General features: G+C 48.8%; 1 protein-coding gene and 1 non-coding gene across 6 annotated transcripts in view; one reads left to right on the forward strand and one right to left on the reverse strand.

The window, feature by feature from the left end:
- The window catches only part of LOC144112674 (myosin light chain kinase, smooth muscle-like), a 329,835-nt gene that overhangs the window by 301,180 nt on the left and 10,249 nt on the right, over positions 1 to 18,406 (forward strand). For all 5 annotated transcript variants that reach the window (XM_077645490.1, XM_077645491.1, XM_077645488.1 and 2 more), the window contains 4 exons: positions 2,138 to 2,344; positions 11,201 to 11,381; positions 12,478 to 12,638; positions 15,385 to 15,537. In XM_077645490.1, the coding sequence (XP_077501616.1) occupies positions 2,138 to 2,344; positions 11,201 to 11,381; positions 12,478 to 12,638; positions 15,385 to 15,537 (702 nt within the window). The remainder of the gene's footprint in view (positions 1 to 2,137; positions 2,345 to 11,200; positions 11,382 to 12,477; positions 12,639 to 15,384; positions 15,538 to 18,406) is intronic.
- On the reverse strand, positions 5,856 to 5,955 carry LOC144116859 (U6 spliceosomal RNA). The gene has a single exon (XR_013311981.1). It is a non-coding gene; the product is annotated as a U6 spliceosomal RNA (small nuclear RNA).

Raw genomic sequence — 18,406 nt, forward strand, 5'->3', positions numbered from 1 at the left:
TCAAAAATTCCGATTCGTTTGCCTCGAGCGCTCCATAGGCAATCTTGCTTTCCTCGCTATACATTGGACACGTATTCTCTTTTCGGATATCGTCTCCATAGTTAAAGAGCAGAGGTCACTGCTTTGGCCCCTTATGAGCTGTTAAAACTCGGCGTTGCACTACGTCCAAATACGCATGAAGTGTGAAATGAAACCATCCGTACCAGAACATGCCAGGCACGGTATTGGCGTTTAGTTCAGTGTAGCACTGTCATTTACTGGATTAGTTGGAAGTAAGAAATACTCCACCTGCATCACGCGACCACTAGGGGTACTACTACATATTCGTTCTGCCAACACAAACCAGTATTACGTAAACCGTCGGCTTACGGATAGAGACCTCTCACGGATCCACTCTCGAAGTGCTGCTGAAAATCGCCCCACTTAGCGATACAAAACTGTTTTGAAATGCTCGCCGCAAGAAATAAAGGAAATAATGAAGGGGGATCCCGAACTAAAGGCCTGTACCGTAGACGGCGTACAAGAACCTTTAGAGCTCTGGAATATAACTACGGTGGCGCTTGGGTGGTTTTGCCATTGTTTTGCACCTGGATTACAATTATCTCTCTATTCTCCTTGTCTGCATTAGCTCGTCCAGTCGGCTACAACGCGGCCGTGTATTGCGCATGCGCCAATGTTTTGACCCTCTTTTGAGACAAAAAAAAAAAGAACACAACACTGCTAGCCCAGCGATATATCACAAGGTCGCACCAGGCCAATCACAGATCCGAAAAAAAGAAAATGTGAGGGGATAATGAAGGAAAACCTCTATTGAAAAGGATAGAAATTATCCGGCGCAAAAAATTCGCTGACATGCTACTCTGCGGGGGCAATTAAGGCAATTAAAAAGACGCAAACTTGAGAGAGGCGCGCAAAATTCTGAAGTGAAACAGTAAGAGCAGTAAAAAGGAAAAAATAATGAAAAGAATAAAAATAAATGAGCATATTTTGGCTGAGGTGTGCTCTAAGACATTATAGGTGACGTGCACTGTCCTGCAAAATGGATGACAAAGTTGAATGAATGAAAAGTGATAAGATTTGCTGAAGTATTAGGTTGTCGAGTATACGAGCGTCGCCTAAATATGCGAATAAAAATTTGATTGCATGTCTCTGCTGCGTAAAGCAGACTCCTTACACGCAGCTCCACTGTTAAAGGCACTCGAGTGAGCGGCATAGTACGCACGCTCGGTGGCATACACGCTGGGCATTCAAACAGAACATGTTGTACAGGTTCTGCTGAGCAGCAGTTGTTGCAGTGTGAAAACTGAGGAGGACAGCAGCAACACGGGTACCTTCTCGGTATAATGGGATTCAGGAATATGGCTCTGACAGCGCTACGTCAAGCGCAGAGGTGAGTTGCATATAAGCTCCGTGGGAATGGACCGCCGGAGGCTGGGCGCACGTAGTGTTCCTGTATATGCCATGCAGGAACACTAGGCGCACGTGCATCTTTCTCAATGCCCCGAGCATGCGCGCCGACAACGCTGGCGGGAACGGAACGCCGTGAGAACCGCCGCTTGTGCCCCATTTAGCGCGTAGTTAGCCGAGTAAACTGCACTGTACTACTTCGAAATGGAAGCACTTTCAAAAGTAAAAAGAGCATGGCACTGAGGTCAAACTCGTGGAATTCGGTAGGCATACGGTGCTTGCCTGCGAATGTGGCAGTGTCTTATCGTTGGGGTAAATTTTTACGGACCCGAATACAACGGAAGTCAGCGCATCCAGACGATGTAGCTGTGCTCCATTTTCTTTCCGCGAAACCCTTTAGAATTTTTTTTTCGTGCACGGTAAGTGGACAGCGCTTGTCCTCCCGATCGTTTGCACCTGTCTGGACGTGTGCCGAACCGTGGTGCTGACGAGCTTGTTAACACTCTGCTCGGAGGTATCATTAACGCCAGCGCCTCCGTTCAGCTGGGCCGTTACCACCATTGTTCAAATCGAAACATTCAATTGCGCCTCACAAGGAATGCGCATACCACTTTCGTCAGCATGCAAATTCTATTTTTACACCTGATATAAAACTTGCATGCCTGGCAGCTGCATTGGGAAATATCACCTTTCGGAGTAATACTGGGGCGCACCTCACCTTTCGCCGCAGGGGCCGCTTCGGAGTGGTGCACCGGTGCACGCGGCTCGCGGACGGCACCGACGCAGCAGCCAAGGTGGTCCGCTGCATCCGCACCACCGAGCGCGACCGGATGCGCCACGAGCTGGCCATCCTAAACCTTCTCCGGGGACACCCGCGCCTGCTGCGGTTGCTGGACGCCTTCGAGAAGCCGCGAGAGATCATCCTCGTCACCGAGTAGTGCGTCTCTCTCTCTTTCCTCTTGTATCGCGAGTCTACGAGGAGGGCCGTTGGGGGAGGGCTACGCACAGTATACTACATATATATATATATATATATATATATATATATATATATATATATATATATATATATATATATATATATATATATATATATATATATATATATATATATATATACACCTATGAAGGGAGCCAACAGTCACCGAAACCAAGGTGCATAGGGGAATGCTTCTTTTTTTATTTATATCTAGTGCCAATAAATTAGTTTTTTAAGGAAAATTACTTATAAAGCAGCAGAAAAAACAACCATGCCGCCGGTGGGATCCGAACCCACGACCTCCGAATATCGCGTCCGGTGCTCTTACCAACTGAGCTACGGCGACGGCTGTCCAATCTGCTGCTTTCGTGGGTATTTATGTTTTGCGTGTAAGCGAACCTTGAGAGTAGGGTGCCTCGATGCCAGCGCCGCCGTACGGCGCAGCGCTGGCATCGAGGCACCCTACTTGAGAGTGTTCACCAGCGCCACCCTCGTCCATAGCGGTGGACGTAGCACGTCCTGTAATACCGCAAGTGTGACGTAGAACGTCATCTAACGGCGAGGGCGGAAACTGTGCGAGAGCCCTCTTATGCTACCTATGGCATCAAGACTGCCAGAACCGAGACCCCCGTTAAGCTATTAGGCGACAAGGCAAATGAAGTGAGGGGCTCGTTTGACAAACATATTAAGGAAGCCAGCAGTCACCGAAATCAAGGTGAATAGGGGAATGCTTCTTTTTTTATATCTAGTGCCAATAAATTAGTTTTTTTAAAAGGAAAATTGCTTATAAAGCAGCAGAAAAACAACCATGCCGCCGGTGGGATCCGAACCCACGACCTCTGAATATCGCGTCCGGTGCTCTTACCAACTGAGCTACGGCGACGGCTGTCCAATCTGCTGCTTTCGTGGGTATTTGTTTTGCGTGTAAGCGAACCTTGAGAGTGTTCACCAGCGCCATCCTCGTCCATAGCGGTGGACGTAGCACGTCCTGTAATACCGCAAGTGTGACGTAAACGTCATCTAACGGCGAGGGCGGAAACTGTGCGAGAGCCCTCTTATGCTACCTATGGCATCAAGACTGCCAGAACCGAGACCCCCGTTAAGCTATTAGGCGACAAGGCAAATGGAGTGAGGAGCTCGTTTGACAAACATATTAAGGAAGCCAACAGTCACCGAAATCAAGGTGCATAGGGGAATGCTTCTTTTTGTTTATATCTAGTGCCAATAAATTAGTTTTTTTAAGGAAAATTACTTATAAAGCAGCAGAAAAAACAACCATGCCGCCGGTGGGATCCGAACCCACGGACTCCGAATATCGCGTCCGGTGCTCTTACCAACTGAGCTACGGCGACGGCTGTCCAATCTGCTGCTTTCGTGGGTATTATATATATACGTCCACCGCTATGGGCGAGGGTGGCGCTGGTGAACACTCTCAGGGTTCGCTTACACGCAAAACATAAATACCCACGAAAGCATATATATATACGTCCACTGCTATGGACGACGGTGGCGCTGGTGAACACTCTCAAGGTTCGCTTACACGCAAAACATAAATACCCACGAAAGCAGCAGATTGGATATATATATATATATATATATATATATATATATATATATATATATATATATATATATATATATATATATATACCAAAAGTGATTTCTGGCAGCTGATTTGGTCAATATAATATAAAATCACCAAAAATTGAAGAAACATAACAGGATTTAATTCACGACGTTTCGGCTGGAGGACCAGCCGGTCCTCCAGCCGAAACGTCGTGAATTAAATGCTGTTATGTTTCTTCAATTCTTGGTGATTATATATATATATATATATATATATATATATATATATTAGTGACACCGAACTATGCAGATAGAATTTGCTGCCATGCAAAACTAGTGGGGCATGTTTTGCATAGTGGTGCATAGGGGCGCCGGAAGACATCACACAGGATTGACACCTAGTGACTGGTTTATTCGGCTGTGCTACGGATTGGATTTTTTTTGTTCAGTTTCGTTTTCAACACAAGTTTTTACTGATGTTTTGAGCGCCTTGTGGTTCTGTAGTGCAGCTACGCAGGCAGCTCACTTGAGATCCGAAGCATCCGAAAGCGCTTGACTCGAACTGAGCCGAGTACAGTGTCTGGTGCCTGCTAAGCCTGAAGTCCGTTTTCCCTCTCGCTGGGAGCCATCAGACAGTTTTAGTTGACCGGAGCGACAGTCCCGCTCCGCTCACAGTAGCACGATAAGCGGAGCGCTGACACCGAAATCTTTTTAGTTGCGCGTGAAAGGATTTCCCTTAGCGAAGGAGACTCTCGTAGCGCCCTCTGTGAAACTAAACTGGAAGCGCTGCATTTCATAAACTATATAAGGTCATTATTTCTTTTTATACTGCAAAAAAATGCTCTTTATTGTATCATTTTGTATGGAGTTGAAAATAATTTAAGCCGCAGAAATGTTTTCAACATATAATGATGTACTCCGACAGGTCGGGTCTTCTCGATACGCAAAGCAAGCGAAGTGCAGCCCTAGCCAAGGTTGGACTAGTTTTTCCTGACGTTGATGTTGATTTCACGAGCCACTGTACGTATGTACTACGTACATCTTCTACATTTGCTACATCTACAAAGACGATGCCAAAGCCGAATTAGCACCGCTGGCGGAAAAAGTCGATGACGAAGGGAAGTCTGCGTGCTTGCCTCGCTGGGGGCAGCCATCTTGCTCCGCCGCCGGGTGCCGTCTCGCTAGGGTCGTCAGCGAGCGGAACGGGAGGGCCGCTCCGGTATCCCGCTCAGGGCCAAGCGGGCTGCGCATGCGCAGTTGTGTTCCCGCTGGGCTGCCTGAGCGGAGCGGGACTCCGCTCCGGTCAACTAAAACGGTCTAATTTACGCAGCAAGCTCGGTTTTGCTCAGCGGGAACCTATGCATTGAAATGTGAAAGAAGGGAACAATGTTTTTTGAACTGAGAACTCGGCAGTCTGCAGCCGCGACCACACTGCACATTTCTCGTAGGTGTCTCGGAGACACTTTAAAAGCACCAATTGGAGCCGATAATTACGGTGCAAAAAAAATGAGGTGGTTTAGCTCTGGTTAAACCTGGACTGACGCGATAGCTGCAGCTGGCCGAGTGGAACTTGCTCAGTCGAATTGCAAAGTCAGTCTTTCGCCGCTCCGTTTCGCTGGGCGTTCCTTCTTCATCTTCGTCCCACTTGACACAGCGCATGCGCACAGCTGTTTCAGCTAGGTTTCCGCGGCGCGCCGCGCCGCCGGCAGCAGCGGCTGCTCCGCACCACGTGGCGGTGGCGGTGCCGCCACGGCGTGGCTGCGCCGCCACCGTCACGTGCCACCGCCACGCTGAAGGCTCAAAATGCTACCGTAATGGAGCTATCGCTACAAAATTTTCATCCCTTCAAAGCTCCTTGCACACGCCTCACCGCACTCACGCGCAGTGATCTGCTGTCTTCGCAACGACTAATTCGTAGCTAGCACTTTAACATATCCTTGCGCAGGGGCCATGCTAATGTTCTCTGTATCGTTCCAATTTTAGTATATATACTTTGGAAGTACCGCGGCGGCTGCGTTTTTATGGAGGAAAAACGCTAAGGCGCCCGTGTGCTGTGCGATGTCAGTGCACGTTAAAGATCCCCAGGTGGTCGAAATTATTCCGGAGCCCTCCACTACGGCACCTGTTCTTCCTCTCTTCTTTCACTCCCTCCTTTCTCCCTTCCCGTACGGCGCGGTTCAGGTGTCCAAAGATATATGAGACAGATACTGTGCCATTTCCTTTCCCCAAAAACCAATTATTATTATTATTATTATTATTATTATTATTATTATTATTATTATTATTATTATTATTATTATTATTATTATTATTATTAATAATAATAATAATATTATTATTATTATTGTTATTGTTATTGTTGTTGTTGTTGCTGTTATTATTATTATTATTATTATTATTATTATTATTATTATTATTATTATTATTATTATTATTATTAAACATATAAAAAATCAAACGCAGAAACTCCTATATTTTGGGGACGGTAGTACTCCTGTCACACGGCCAAATTGTCAAACGAGTGTAAAATCGCGTTCAGAGTTATTCGCGCAGCGTCACACCATTAATTAGCTTCACTGAAATTGGCTGCAAAAATCATACCCTCGCAGTAAGTTCGGCGAGTTTGCTCAGCTGAAACACTCTGCACAAATACACGCGTGAACAGTCAGCTTTCGTGCGCGGCGAAAATTCTGTACAATGCAGGTGTGATTTACTTTGGGGAACAGTTGGGAGAAGTGCCAGTATCGTCTAAGCAGACCAGGCATGTGAGCTCGCCATCTGTGGACACACCTGGCGGGTGGTGCGCTGCCAACGGTTCATTTGATCCGCTTAATCCTCGACTTAAGTGAACCAGGCCCTGTCTTTTTTGAGCTGGGTCAGGGCGGAAAGTATGTGCGCCTCTGCGTGGGCTCAGAAAATGCTAGCACAGTAACTACAGTAGCACAGCGGCGTCGTCTGCGAAAAATAGTGGGGAAAGCGCATGCATAGTACGTTGCTGGAAAAGGTACGTTTAGAAATGCGCTTATCTTTTACAGGTGTAGCACCGTGTCTCGCCGCAGTGACAGTTCATGAGGCGAAATGCACATGCTGGCAGTCGCGCTATAACTCTGCCTGTCTGACGCCCGTACAACTATACAGCTTCTGTGGCACAGGCAGTGGCGCGCACGTTGGTGAAAAGGCGAAGAAAAAACAAAACCGCCGTTAGGAAAGTGTGACGCAATAAATATATCAGGCCGAGAGTGCGGTACAAGGAAAACGTGCGCCAAAACGTGAGACAATCACAAAACAGGGGTAATGTGGTTGCGTACCAGTCCCCTGCTTTCCTACAATCTGCGCTTCTTTTACGTAGCATTTACCGAAACATTTTAAGAAGTATATCATCTATGCATTGCAGAGGGCAGGTTTTCTTGGGTAGAAAACCTTCCATAAACTTGGACACAAACCGCCGCGCGTACGTTTCAGCGGGCGCCGCCTGCAGGTCGCTCTCGCGGCGACATGTTCAGCGCGACACATGAGACAAGGCGGAAGAAAGAACAGAACCATTAGCATATCCCCAATTGACCCTCTTCTCTTGGCCCTCCTCACTGAACCCTGGCCAATTCTCCGCCTCTGGTATGTGCCATGTCACTAAAACAACACAATTTTTCCGTCCTGGAAATGTGCAACATGCCCTTTGGGTGATCTCAGCATAGACAAGTACACGAAGGCGACGGTATCTGGAAGCATCACTAAAGGCGCGCGCGCCATAGATAACCACGATCCAGGTGCACGGAACCTCCAGATAAAGGGGCGGTGTTTAATGCTTATTTCCTCGGTTTCATTGAGCCTTCCGGTATTTGTGATAGCCCAGTTTTGCAATGCTTCATTGAGATACCAGCGCACTATCAAAGGCATCGGCACGACAGCGTTCCATCACAACGGCGCGCATTCAACACTGGCCTGCAGTTGGTGCGATTATAACGAGTATATGGTCCGTGCACGGACGCGCAATAAAACTGCTGCGCTCGGCAACGCATGTATACGCTTCACGAGCCAGTCTGCATGCGCCCCAAAAGAAACACTTGCGAGCAGCAGCTGCTTCGTGTGCATATGTGTGCATCTGTATATTGTTTCAGGTTGGGTTCAGGTGCCGCTTGACGGAGAGGGAAGCCCCTAGAAGGTGGAGCGCCCTTAGTCCAGGGTCCCATTAGCCGTAGCTTTCTGGGTGGCCCACGCGATCAGGTCACGCCGGTCGTCCAGCGCTGTGCTAGACAGGGCAGGTTCCCACTGGGGTGGATGGGGGTATGGTTTGGAGGGGGCTGAGGGGGGGATTGGAACATTCCCATGTGGAATCGTACAGCCAGATACAAGTCAAGAAAAAAGCGGCTTTCCCCCGTCAAAGGACCCCCTTCCAGCCAGTGGCGTCGGCCGATTCTCATTAACCTTCTAGCGTGACAGTGCATGGAGGGGACTATCCCGGATGATGAAGGGAGGTGAGCGTAGAATAGAAACCCGATTCATTATCAGCCAACGCTCTGACCTCCCCTAGTGCCAACCGAATATCGAAAGTGTGCTCAAAATTCGGCCTACGCTGAGAATAACCCACGGGCTCTTCTCAAAAAGCTTGGCCACTCGAGATTGAGAACCAGCTGTTTCAGTTAATCTCCCAAATATGCGACATCGCATCAAATTCCATACTTATTCGCGCACTGGCTACAGCTGTTACAGCTGTTCTCCACATATTTCTGCAGCCTCATTGCATTCGGTTACTCTCCAATAACACGATCGGCAAACCAATCACGCGCCAATAAACACGTGTACGGAGATGGCCACCTGAGGCCCTTTTCAAGAAAATTGTTCAAGGCACTTTGAGATACACGTACTTTTTTTCTTCTTCGAAAGGCATCAGCTACACTGCTGCTAGTGCAGCAGCAGGTATATGGTATCTCAACCGAGTTTGACACGTCCATGCATATAATTTACATGTGTCGAAATTGAGAAACAAAAACAAACCCAATCCAACCCGTAGCCTTTCTTTAATACGGTTAGGCGAAGTAACAAAATGACATCGGCCCCTTGAAATGGCTAAGCAGAGGCATAGCCTATGGCCGAGGAGATTTCCTTCTAAGAATGGTCTTTTGAGCCGCGCGCCTCGGGGCCGCGGACTGACCAACTTCTCAGCTACCTGGGCTAAGCAAAGGCAGAGGGACCCAATGCGTCTTTTCCTTCGGGTCCTTCGCAGCGCTTGCTCTTGCCCGTCCCCCCTCCCCTGGTTCCCCCCCACTTCATAGCAACAACAACCACCACCACCACTGCTGCATTGCGGGGCTTGTCTGCGCCCATGTCTGGCTGCTCGCGGCGAAAAAGCCGTTTTTCGACCGGATTCGCAAGCGTGCACATGCTTTAATTACCTCCGAGTTTATCACATTTGACACCTTTAAGCTCGGCGAATTCTAGTGCTGTTGCCCTCTAAGAACTTTTCCGGTACATTCGTTATACGCGGAAGGCTGAAGCTATGGTAAATGTTTGGATTCGACGCACTCAAGTTTGAACTCAACGAACGAATCCCGATTATCGGCAGTTTCCGAATCGTAATTACCTCTGTAGAACTACGACATTAAGGCAGTAGCAAGTTTGGCACATTTTTTTTTTCTCATATCGACTGTCAAGTATGCGATGATAAAATTCAGCGCTTTTGAACGAAGCCTAGTTAAGAAAGCGTCTCCCTAGGCGCTAATGCTTGCCGGCAGCAGCCGTCGCTACAAGGCTTGGGCGGGTGCCGTCACGGGGCAGAGAGAAAACATTTCTGGCGCTTTTCCGTGCGCCCCCGGCGCACATGAATGAGATCGCTATTTCTGTCTGACGATGCATTGAATGTAAGCGCGAGGCTGTCGAAATGTTTTTAAGCCTGGCGGCGCCCGTACTACTCGCCTCTTCGTGTCAGCATTCGTTTTTCTGAAAACTGATTAAGCAAGTCTCAGTTGGAAGGGGGGGGGGGGGGTCGATGCGTATTTCGTAACTCCATTATGCTGCTTCATTTTGCTGCCTGAAAAATACTGCACTGATGTTACGCGTCCTTTTCTCGCTTAGAATATTCGTCGCAAAAACGGGAAATTCATTTAGGAGGCACGAGTTTCTGACATAAGTTCGGAAATACGTGTCACCTCATTGAATATGCAGCACCTATTGATACTGCTGCTGCGAAATTATCCCCTTCGTTTATATTTGGCGATCGCTTTACGCATGCTGCTGAGTTCATTATTCAATAGATCGCATCAGTGCTGAAATTTCAGCAGCTGCAATACAAATTACGTCAGCTTTAGTGTCATAGTTCGGTGACGCCTGTATACTATTAAATTTCCACTGGCACGTCAATAAAGCAGAGTATAGCGCCTCAAACGAAGCTCCACGAAGCAGCATGGTGGAGACAATTGTCAAACGCCTGAACTTGCTTGGTAAGTGCGGTGCTCTTGAAAGCGTTGCAGTCTCATTTTAGAAAACATTGTCTACACGTTGAGCTCGCCCGCACTGTTATTAAAATGCATGCAGTATTTCGCCATGGTCATCGCTTTCGTGCTAACAGCCATCTTGGAGGGTGCCGTAACTCGCTTAGCCTTACGGCCACCTATTTTTCAGCAGGGTTGAGGATTGCTACATTACTGAAAAAAATGCTTTGTCATTGTGCCAGGGATTCAAACGAGGCCACACTTATGGTGAATTCCAATCGCAGGCCCGGAGCGGTCAGCACGCTCTGTGACAGAGCGCCTGAATCCTGCGCAGAGCGCGCGACCTGAAATTGCGATTGGAGCACAGTTTCTCTGGTCAGAGCATGCAGGCCAGAGCATGTAGGGCGCCGCTAGTGCCGCTGAAAAAGAACGTCACGCAAACTTTCGGTCGGATCCGCCGATTTCGGCGGAGCAGTCCCGACTGCTCCACGGAGCGATCTCGGCTCGGCAACAGCTCCCTGTCTACGATTGGAAGACGCTATCCGTGGCTCAGATCTGCGTTTGGAATACAGTTGCTCCGAAAAGAGCAGGAAACGTTGCTCCCGAAGTGCTCCAACTCTGCGATTGGAAGTCACCATTAGTTTCCAACAACGGGAGTGCATATTTCGCCGCAGTCTTTCTTTCTTTCTTTCTTTAAATTCGTTCCCATCCGAGCTCTGCCTTTGATTAAGGAATCCCTGGTTAATGAATATTCTGCGGGGATATTGCTGCACCACCTGCTGGTACATGGGAGCGCGCGTGACGCGACCATTTCGCTCTGCAGCGTGTCCGGTGGGGAGCTCTTCGAGCGGGTTATAGCCGACGACTTTGTGCTCACCGAGTGGGACTGCGTCCTGTTCCTGCGGCAGATCTGCGCGGGCATGGCCTACATGCACAGCAGGCACGTCATTCACCTCGACCTCAAGCCCGAGAACATCCTCTGCCAGAGCCAGGTCGGACACAAGGTGCGCCTGCCAACCATCCCCCGTGCGTCGTCGTGGGAGCGACTGTTGCGAGGCGCCAGTTAATCGCGAACCATTCTTGCACGCGCATCCAAGCTCTTATCGAGTATTCGCCAAGTTTTTTATTTTATTTATTTATGACATACTGCAGGCCGTGAGGCCCAAGCAGGAGTGGATTACAGAAACAGGTCACAAATTGAGTAAAAATACCAAATGCATGTTTTCAATGAAAGAGGTTAGATCAGCTTGATGCTCATAAGTTTGCATGCCCAGTTCGCATGTACTCTGATGGTGACGAATTGCGCCAACTCCCGTCAACTGAGATTTCCGCACTCATTAAAGCCACCGATGCTTTAGTAGGCACAAATGTTTAAAAAAGAAACTGTCTGACAGCGGCTGCTACTATTGGCACGTAAAAACAATTCCTTTCGCAAGCGCTGTGCCGCCGCGGTGGCTCAATGATTACGGTGCTCGGCTGCTGGCGCGAAAGACGCGGGTTCTATCTCGGACGCGGCGTTCGCATTTCGATGGAGGCGAAATTCCAGAGGCCCGTGTTACTGTGCGATGTCAGCGCACGCTAAAGAACCGCGGGTGGTCGAAATTATCCGCAGCCTTCCACTACGGCGTCCCTCATAGCCTATGCGTCGCTTTGGGACGTTAAACCCCCATCAAGCCAACGATCTCCCAATAGCCGCAAACCGCAGGAGCAGACGCGGTAATCTATTCCCACTCGTACCCGCCGCCATGGCTTTAGCGTTCGGATGCTGATCCCAAGGTCGCGGGATCGAATCCCGGCCGCATTTAGACGGAGGCGAAGTACAGCCGTGTGTGGTGCGATGTCAGCGCCTGTACACTGCGGGTGGTGCAAATTGATCCGGAGTCCTCCACTAAGGCGCCCCTTCCTGTGCGTCGCTCCTGATGTTAAACCCCGCAGTTTACTGCTTACAACTTATTCTAACTTAAAGGGGTGAATGGATCGTCGCTTCGCGTGTTCGTTGCGCGCCTCCATTAAAATTCATAGCGCGCACAAAGTGTAATTCTGCACACGCTCCTTTGGGAGGTATAGTGTTGACGTTTCCGTCCGCTGTGCCGTTCGCAGATCAAGTTGATAGACTTCGGCCTGGCCCAGCTGTACGAGCCTAGCTCTAGCCTTCGCGTGATGTTCGGAACGCCAGAGTTCGTGGCCCCCGAGGTCGTCAGCTACGAGCCGGTCAGCCCCGCCACCGACATGTGGAGCGTTGGCGTCATCTGCTACGTCCTGTGAGTGAGCACCACCCGGTGGAAAAAAAAAATCCATCCCTTTTCTCTCTAACACTTCCTCCAGCACGCAATAACGAGCCACTGATGCATTTGTTGCTGCAGAAGAGACGCTGAGCTAATCTGCTTATTTATCTTGTTTCCTGCATAATTTATTTGCCCCGTATAGAAGCGCGCTCTGTGGCTGGCTGGTGAGGTACGAAGAATGCTTAGAGCATTCTTTGCCTCTTTGTCGCACCAAATACGGTATGCAATCATTGTCTTTTATTCTTTCAAAATACCTGCACATTATATAAAATAACAACATATCGCTAAGAGATATCACAGTGAAGAGCCTAAAAACCATTTTGTACCTTTTTGAAGACGTTTAGCTTGAACTTGCTCTGAACTGTAAATAAGATTATAACGCGGGTAAATTCTGCTTATGTTGTACACTTGGATGATGTAGTGCTTTTGTTTTGTAGTATTTACTTTGCTTTTTGTTTGATTGTGATGCGAACTGTTGAAATGTTGTATTTAATTCATGTTGATACTTTAGTTTTTGTTTCGACTGCCTCACCTGTAGCTGTCTTGTGAAAAACGGAGGCAATACGCTGCCTCGGCAATGTGGGCGTAGGGTGCCTCTCAAGCTGCATTCAAGCAGCTTTTTTTCCCTGCGTCCTCTCTTTCCCAGTGATAACTGTACCACTAAGAGCGAGAAATAAACTTCAACTTCAACAAAGCACGCAAGCGGTGATCCCATGCTCTCAGCGGTATTCAACCAACAGTTTTCGCTTATGGTGGCCTGGTATCTACCACTCTTGCACACGGTGTGGCCGTGGTCCTTCGCGTAGCTTAGGTGATATCGATTCTTTCGCGTGGGGACATAAATGTATTAAACGCCTCTCTAACGATGCGCGTGAATGTCATACCACCATATAACAGTGCATGGTGTGGAAACTGAACACTCTGCTATCGCTAAAGCTAGACGGCGGAGCACTCCGAGGTGAAAGCAAATTGACGGGTCACTCCTAACTGGACTCATGTATGCCCTCAGAAACACGTGACTGCATTGCAGACGGAAGAGAGCGAGCTTGGCAGGGTGGCCAGTTGTCGCCGCATCAGCTTTGCAAACCCACCGCGCACTGTAAGACGGAGGGCGCAAATGAACGCAGTGTTCTGTGCTTGTCGTGTACACCTAAAGTTGAAGGAATATCCCAAGCTTCACGGAGAGGTCACAGTGGACCGAGCCGCTGGTTTTGTCGACAACGGCTCGCATTCTTCCGCGACAGCATGCATGCAGAAACTGCAATGCACAGCTTGCGGAAGCGCATCGTCGCTGCATGGTGGAGGCTATGGCAACACACTAATAATTGCCGACCTAGACTTGTGCACCGTGCGTGATATGGCATCAAATCAATGAACCAGCAGCCGTTATTTTCGAGAGCGGCCTGCTAGTATGCAATAGTTTATCATTTTTTGCCAGGGAATATGTGTCGGCCTCATTTTGTAGTCGGTGGGCTCACATCCTCCCAGCACAGGGCTTATCCACAAAAGCACTCGCGAACTATTCTCTTTCATTTTCGATGCATGTTCTTTGGAAGGAAGACTGCGCTAAAAATGCAGGACAAAGGAAAGAAAAAAACAGAGGGGGTCAGTTCTTTAAAGTGACACCAGGGTTGCCATTGTCCTGCGCTCAGAGCTACACTGCTGGTATGTAAGGTATTTTTGTTTTTATGCACCAGTGCCCTCCTGTAGGAAAAGTCTTCTGGCATGGCGCTGCCCTTGCAGCTCCAGAGCGTTTCGCAAATTTTTATGCAGCATAGATCTTAGTAAGGCTTGATCGGGCCTCTAATTAGCATCTCATTGTGCCCTAACACTTGGCTATTACGCTTTACAGTTGAGAGCGTAACAACGCGGTTTCACAGCTCTTAGCTGCGCACAGTCCAGCTCTAAGCTGCGGCAAAGGCGAGCGTCAGTGACCAACGGGGCGCGATGGCTTCTCCTGGCAACCACCGAGTGCAATGGCAAAGCGGGGCGCATGAGGATGTGTCGCCTCTTTTATTCGTGTTACTCTTGACGCAAATTTTGATTTTTTTAATGACTGATGTTTCTCTGAGAAAATCCTCATTCTCGTGATGATTGCGGTCTAATCCGTGTTACGCCTTAGATCACCCCGCTCCAGGAAGGTATGCATTCTGTTCAATGTTTTGACCTCCTCCATACACAAAGAACAACACAAGGAACGCTGTCACTAAAGAAACTTTTGGGCACTCTTTTCGTTACGTCACTTGTAAGTACCCACTTGGCAGCAGCAAGTACATATATGACGTGCACGACACATCTACATACAATCGTCGCCTGTTAGCGGTGTCGGCGCAAGCATTAGCTTTTAATTTTATTTACTTTCCAATAGTACCACGCCTTACAGCTGAGGTCGGTCTGGCGGATGCGAGGAACGAGGGCGATGAATTGTATAATCCTTGAAGAGAACTCTACATAGAGGCCTGCTAGTTCAAAAAAAAAAGCTCGACTGCAATCTTTTCCCTTTTGAAAAGTGTCGACCAGCCCGCATGCCACCTGCTTCGTTCGCCTCGCGGAAGCCTCCATGTCGCGACGCTGAACGTCAGAGCTGCGTCCTTGTCTGGTCCCACCTTCCTTCTCTTTGTGGCCAAATCGCCGCGGCGTCGTTACGATCCCATTATTGTTGCGAAGCGAGCGGCCTGCCCCCGTGCGATCTCGTGAAGCCTGATGCGCGTTTGCCGTGCAGACTTTCCGGGTTGTCGCCGTTCATGGGCGACTCCGACACGGACACCTTCAACAACATCGTGCGGGTGGACTTGGACTTCGACGACCCAGTCTTCGAGACCATCTCTGCCGTCGCGAAAGACTTCATGTGCCAACTGATTGTCAAGAATCCCAGGTATGTAAGCGCGCTGTAAGTACACTGTGTCCGAGCGGTGGAGGTACCCAGGGCTTAGTCAGGGGTCTCAGGAGGTCTCAGACCCACCCTCCAATATTGACGAAGGCTCCTCGCCTTCATTGTCTTTAGGTATTGGCGAATGTTCAGAAATGCTACCTTTATCCACGTTTTCAAAAATACTGTAAAGTAGTGGTTTCATAAATATGCATACGGTAGAATAACCGGCGCTTCGATTCACTGAAAGATGTTTTACTTCGGATGCCATCAAGCACACTGGCAGAGCGTGGGGATTGCTTGTTTAAGGTCTGTGTCATAAACTGATAATTTCTCCATGCACTTTGTATAAAACTTATAAACTGAGCAAAAAAAAACGTTAAATTTATTTCTCCCCTTTGTAAAAACTATGCGTAAAACAGGCTGCCAGCCGCTTTCTCTCTCTCTCCTTCTCCGCCTGCGCTAGAATCACTACAGACCCCCTCCGATGGAGCCAGACTTTAAGCCCTGGAGGCCCCTCTAGCGAGCGGGGATCGAGCCTGAAGAGCGTAGGCTGCGTTTCGTCCACGGGTCCTTCGTAGCTTTGAACTTCGAACCCTGAATCCCACCGCAAAACTTCGCAACCCAGAGGAACCCAATAGTTAACTTCAGGGTTATTTGCGAGTCACGCAGATGGCACGAGTCTTCGCGACGAAACTGAGAAGATTCAGTGTAGAATAACGCCTGCGGTTGTTTGATATTTTCTCCGACGCCATTTGAATGTCTGAGTAACGCGCGGGCAATAAACTCTTATTCGAGGGTATACGCATGGTCCAGGCAGGAAAGGCATCTGTGATAAAAATGTAAATTCACACATAACAAGCAACTATAAAATGTCAATGGAAACAAAATAGACAAGTGTAAAAATTCGTAACGAGCGAAATACAATGGACAACAAAGGAATTGACGCTCCAGTTCCCTGACAATGTCGCTTGCAAGGAGTTGAATCCACTCTGCGACAGTTATGGGGAAAAAAGTCTGTCTAAAAGTGTTTGTCCTAGCGAAAATCGAATCGGGGAGTGCAATCCTACGTTTGTCCTGGCGTATAGATTGTGGGATCTTTACTGCTCCTTTCTGAGACACAAGGAGCAGATAGTGACAGTGCTTGTTGAAGTGTCAGTGTCAGTACGCGGGAATGGATTCGTGTCAGTGAATTGGTCTAAGTATTTTGCGCGGCGGTGGCGCGTTAGAACGCTGTCGGTCACGTAGTGACGGTGAGCAAGCGTTGATGAGCTCAAATTAGTCGACGTTTTCGAAAGATTCCTAGCCCACATGTTGCACACACGGGAAAGTACCGTGCTGCATCCTGGCCCTTAAGCTTAGCAACAGATCGGAAGAGATCGCAGCCGAATTCAAATAACGCACAAATACGGTGACACATGTTTAAGGTTCTCCACGCAGGAGGCTCCATTCGTAACGTGCGATTTGCTGACAACTACAGATCACCTGCCGCCGTACTCTGCGCTTCAGTACTGAACAATGGGGAGTGAACTGGCTTTAGTTGTGGCCCTCTGAGGCGCCAAGTCATAGCTTTCTCTGAGAGTACGTTGCCTTTCAGGACACATTCACACCTGTCAGTCGAGGGCGTCGCGCGACCGATTTCGGTCGATTTGTTATGGTTCAAAGCGGGAAGGAACCGCAACAAATTACCCCGCAGGGGGGCGCCTGCAGCTTGCAGGCGTCGCGACGGTGAGTGGCGACACCGCGGGTTCCCGAGCATCCGCAGGGACATCCCCAAAAGGAGATGATGGTGAACTGTGCATCACCACGGACCCGAGCACCCGCGCCTCGCCGTGCGTGGCATTGCCGTGCCCGGGGAAAAGGGGATCCTGGTGGTTGAGCCGATGCCGAGCGTTTGGACCCTTAAGGCCCCTTGGCGGAGGCAACACACCACTTTGGCCCCAGCTTCCTGCAGACGGCACCTCCGGCCTGACCCGACCGGGGGGAATCGGCAGTCGCCTTTTCCTATCCTCCTCATCATCTTTAACTTTCCTATCTCTGTCTCACAACTCTCCTATATCCTACTCGCTTCTTGGTTTTTCCTTTTTACCTGGCGGCGAGGCTTAACCTTGTGTGACCAACTACCCTGAGTTGCGTCATGTTTGGTTATAGTTGAGGTTTACAGCTGGCGTGGGCAGGACTTGCTATCAAGTCCTGTCCCGTCCCCTTGTTGGACTCCGTGGTGGGTGGCTGGCACCATGACCGAAAAACAGTTTTTTTATGGCTCCCCAACTTTCAAAACCTGATCGCTCTCTCAAAAGAGGGCGGAACGAGGCAGACAACTTCTTTCAAAAAAGAAAAGTAACTTTCTCCAAATATCATGTGATCCACAGTGAACAACAAGATAAACAGGCAAGAATAATATCCCCCTTCCTTGTGTCAAAGTGCTTGACTGAAACCCTAGGCATTGGCTATAAGCTGTCAAAAATGGCCAGCGGCGACTTATTGCTCGAACTGTGTGACAATGTCCAACATTTTAAGCTCTCCAACCTAACGTCCATAGGGGAAATCCCGGTCTCCGTGACTCCTCATCGCTCACTAAACACTGTCCGAGGCGTAATATCGGAAAATGATTTTCTTCACATAACTGAAAAAGAAATGCTCGAAGGGCTCATCGACCAAGACGTCATAGATGTCCACTGAATCAAAATCCGGAAGGACAACAAGGAAATAGACACAAAACACATGATCCTGACGTTCAACACCAGCACCCTGCCCGACACAATCGACGTGGGATATTTGAAAATCAATGTAAGACCATACATACCAAACCCTCGCAGGTGTTTCAACTGCCAAAGGTTCGGCCACGGCTCACAGAGCTGCCGCGGTCGTAAAA

This window comes from Amblyomma americanum, chromosome 1 (genome assembly GCF_052857255.1).
Source record: "Amblyomma americanum isolate KBUSLIRL-KWMA chromosome 1, ASM5285725v1, whole genome shotgun sequence".
In the NCBI taxonomy this organism is placed as follows: Eukaryota; Metazoa; Arthropoda; class Arachnida; order Ixodida; family Ixodidae; genus Amblyomma; species Amblyomma americanum.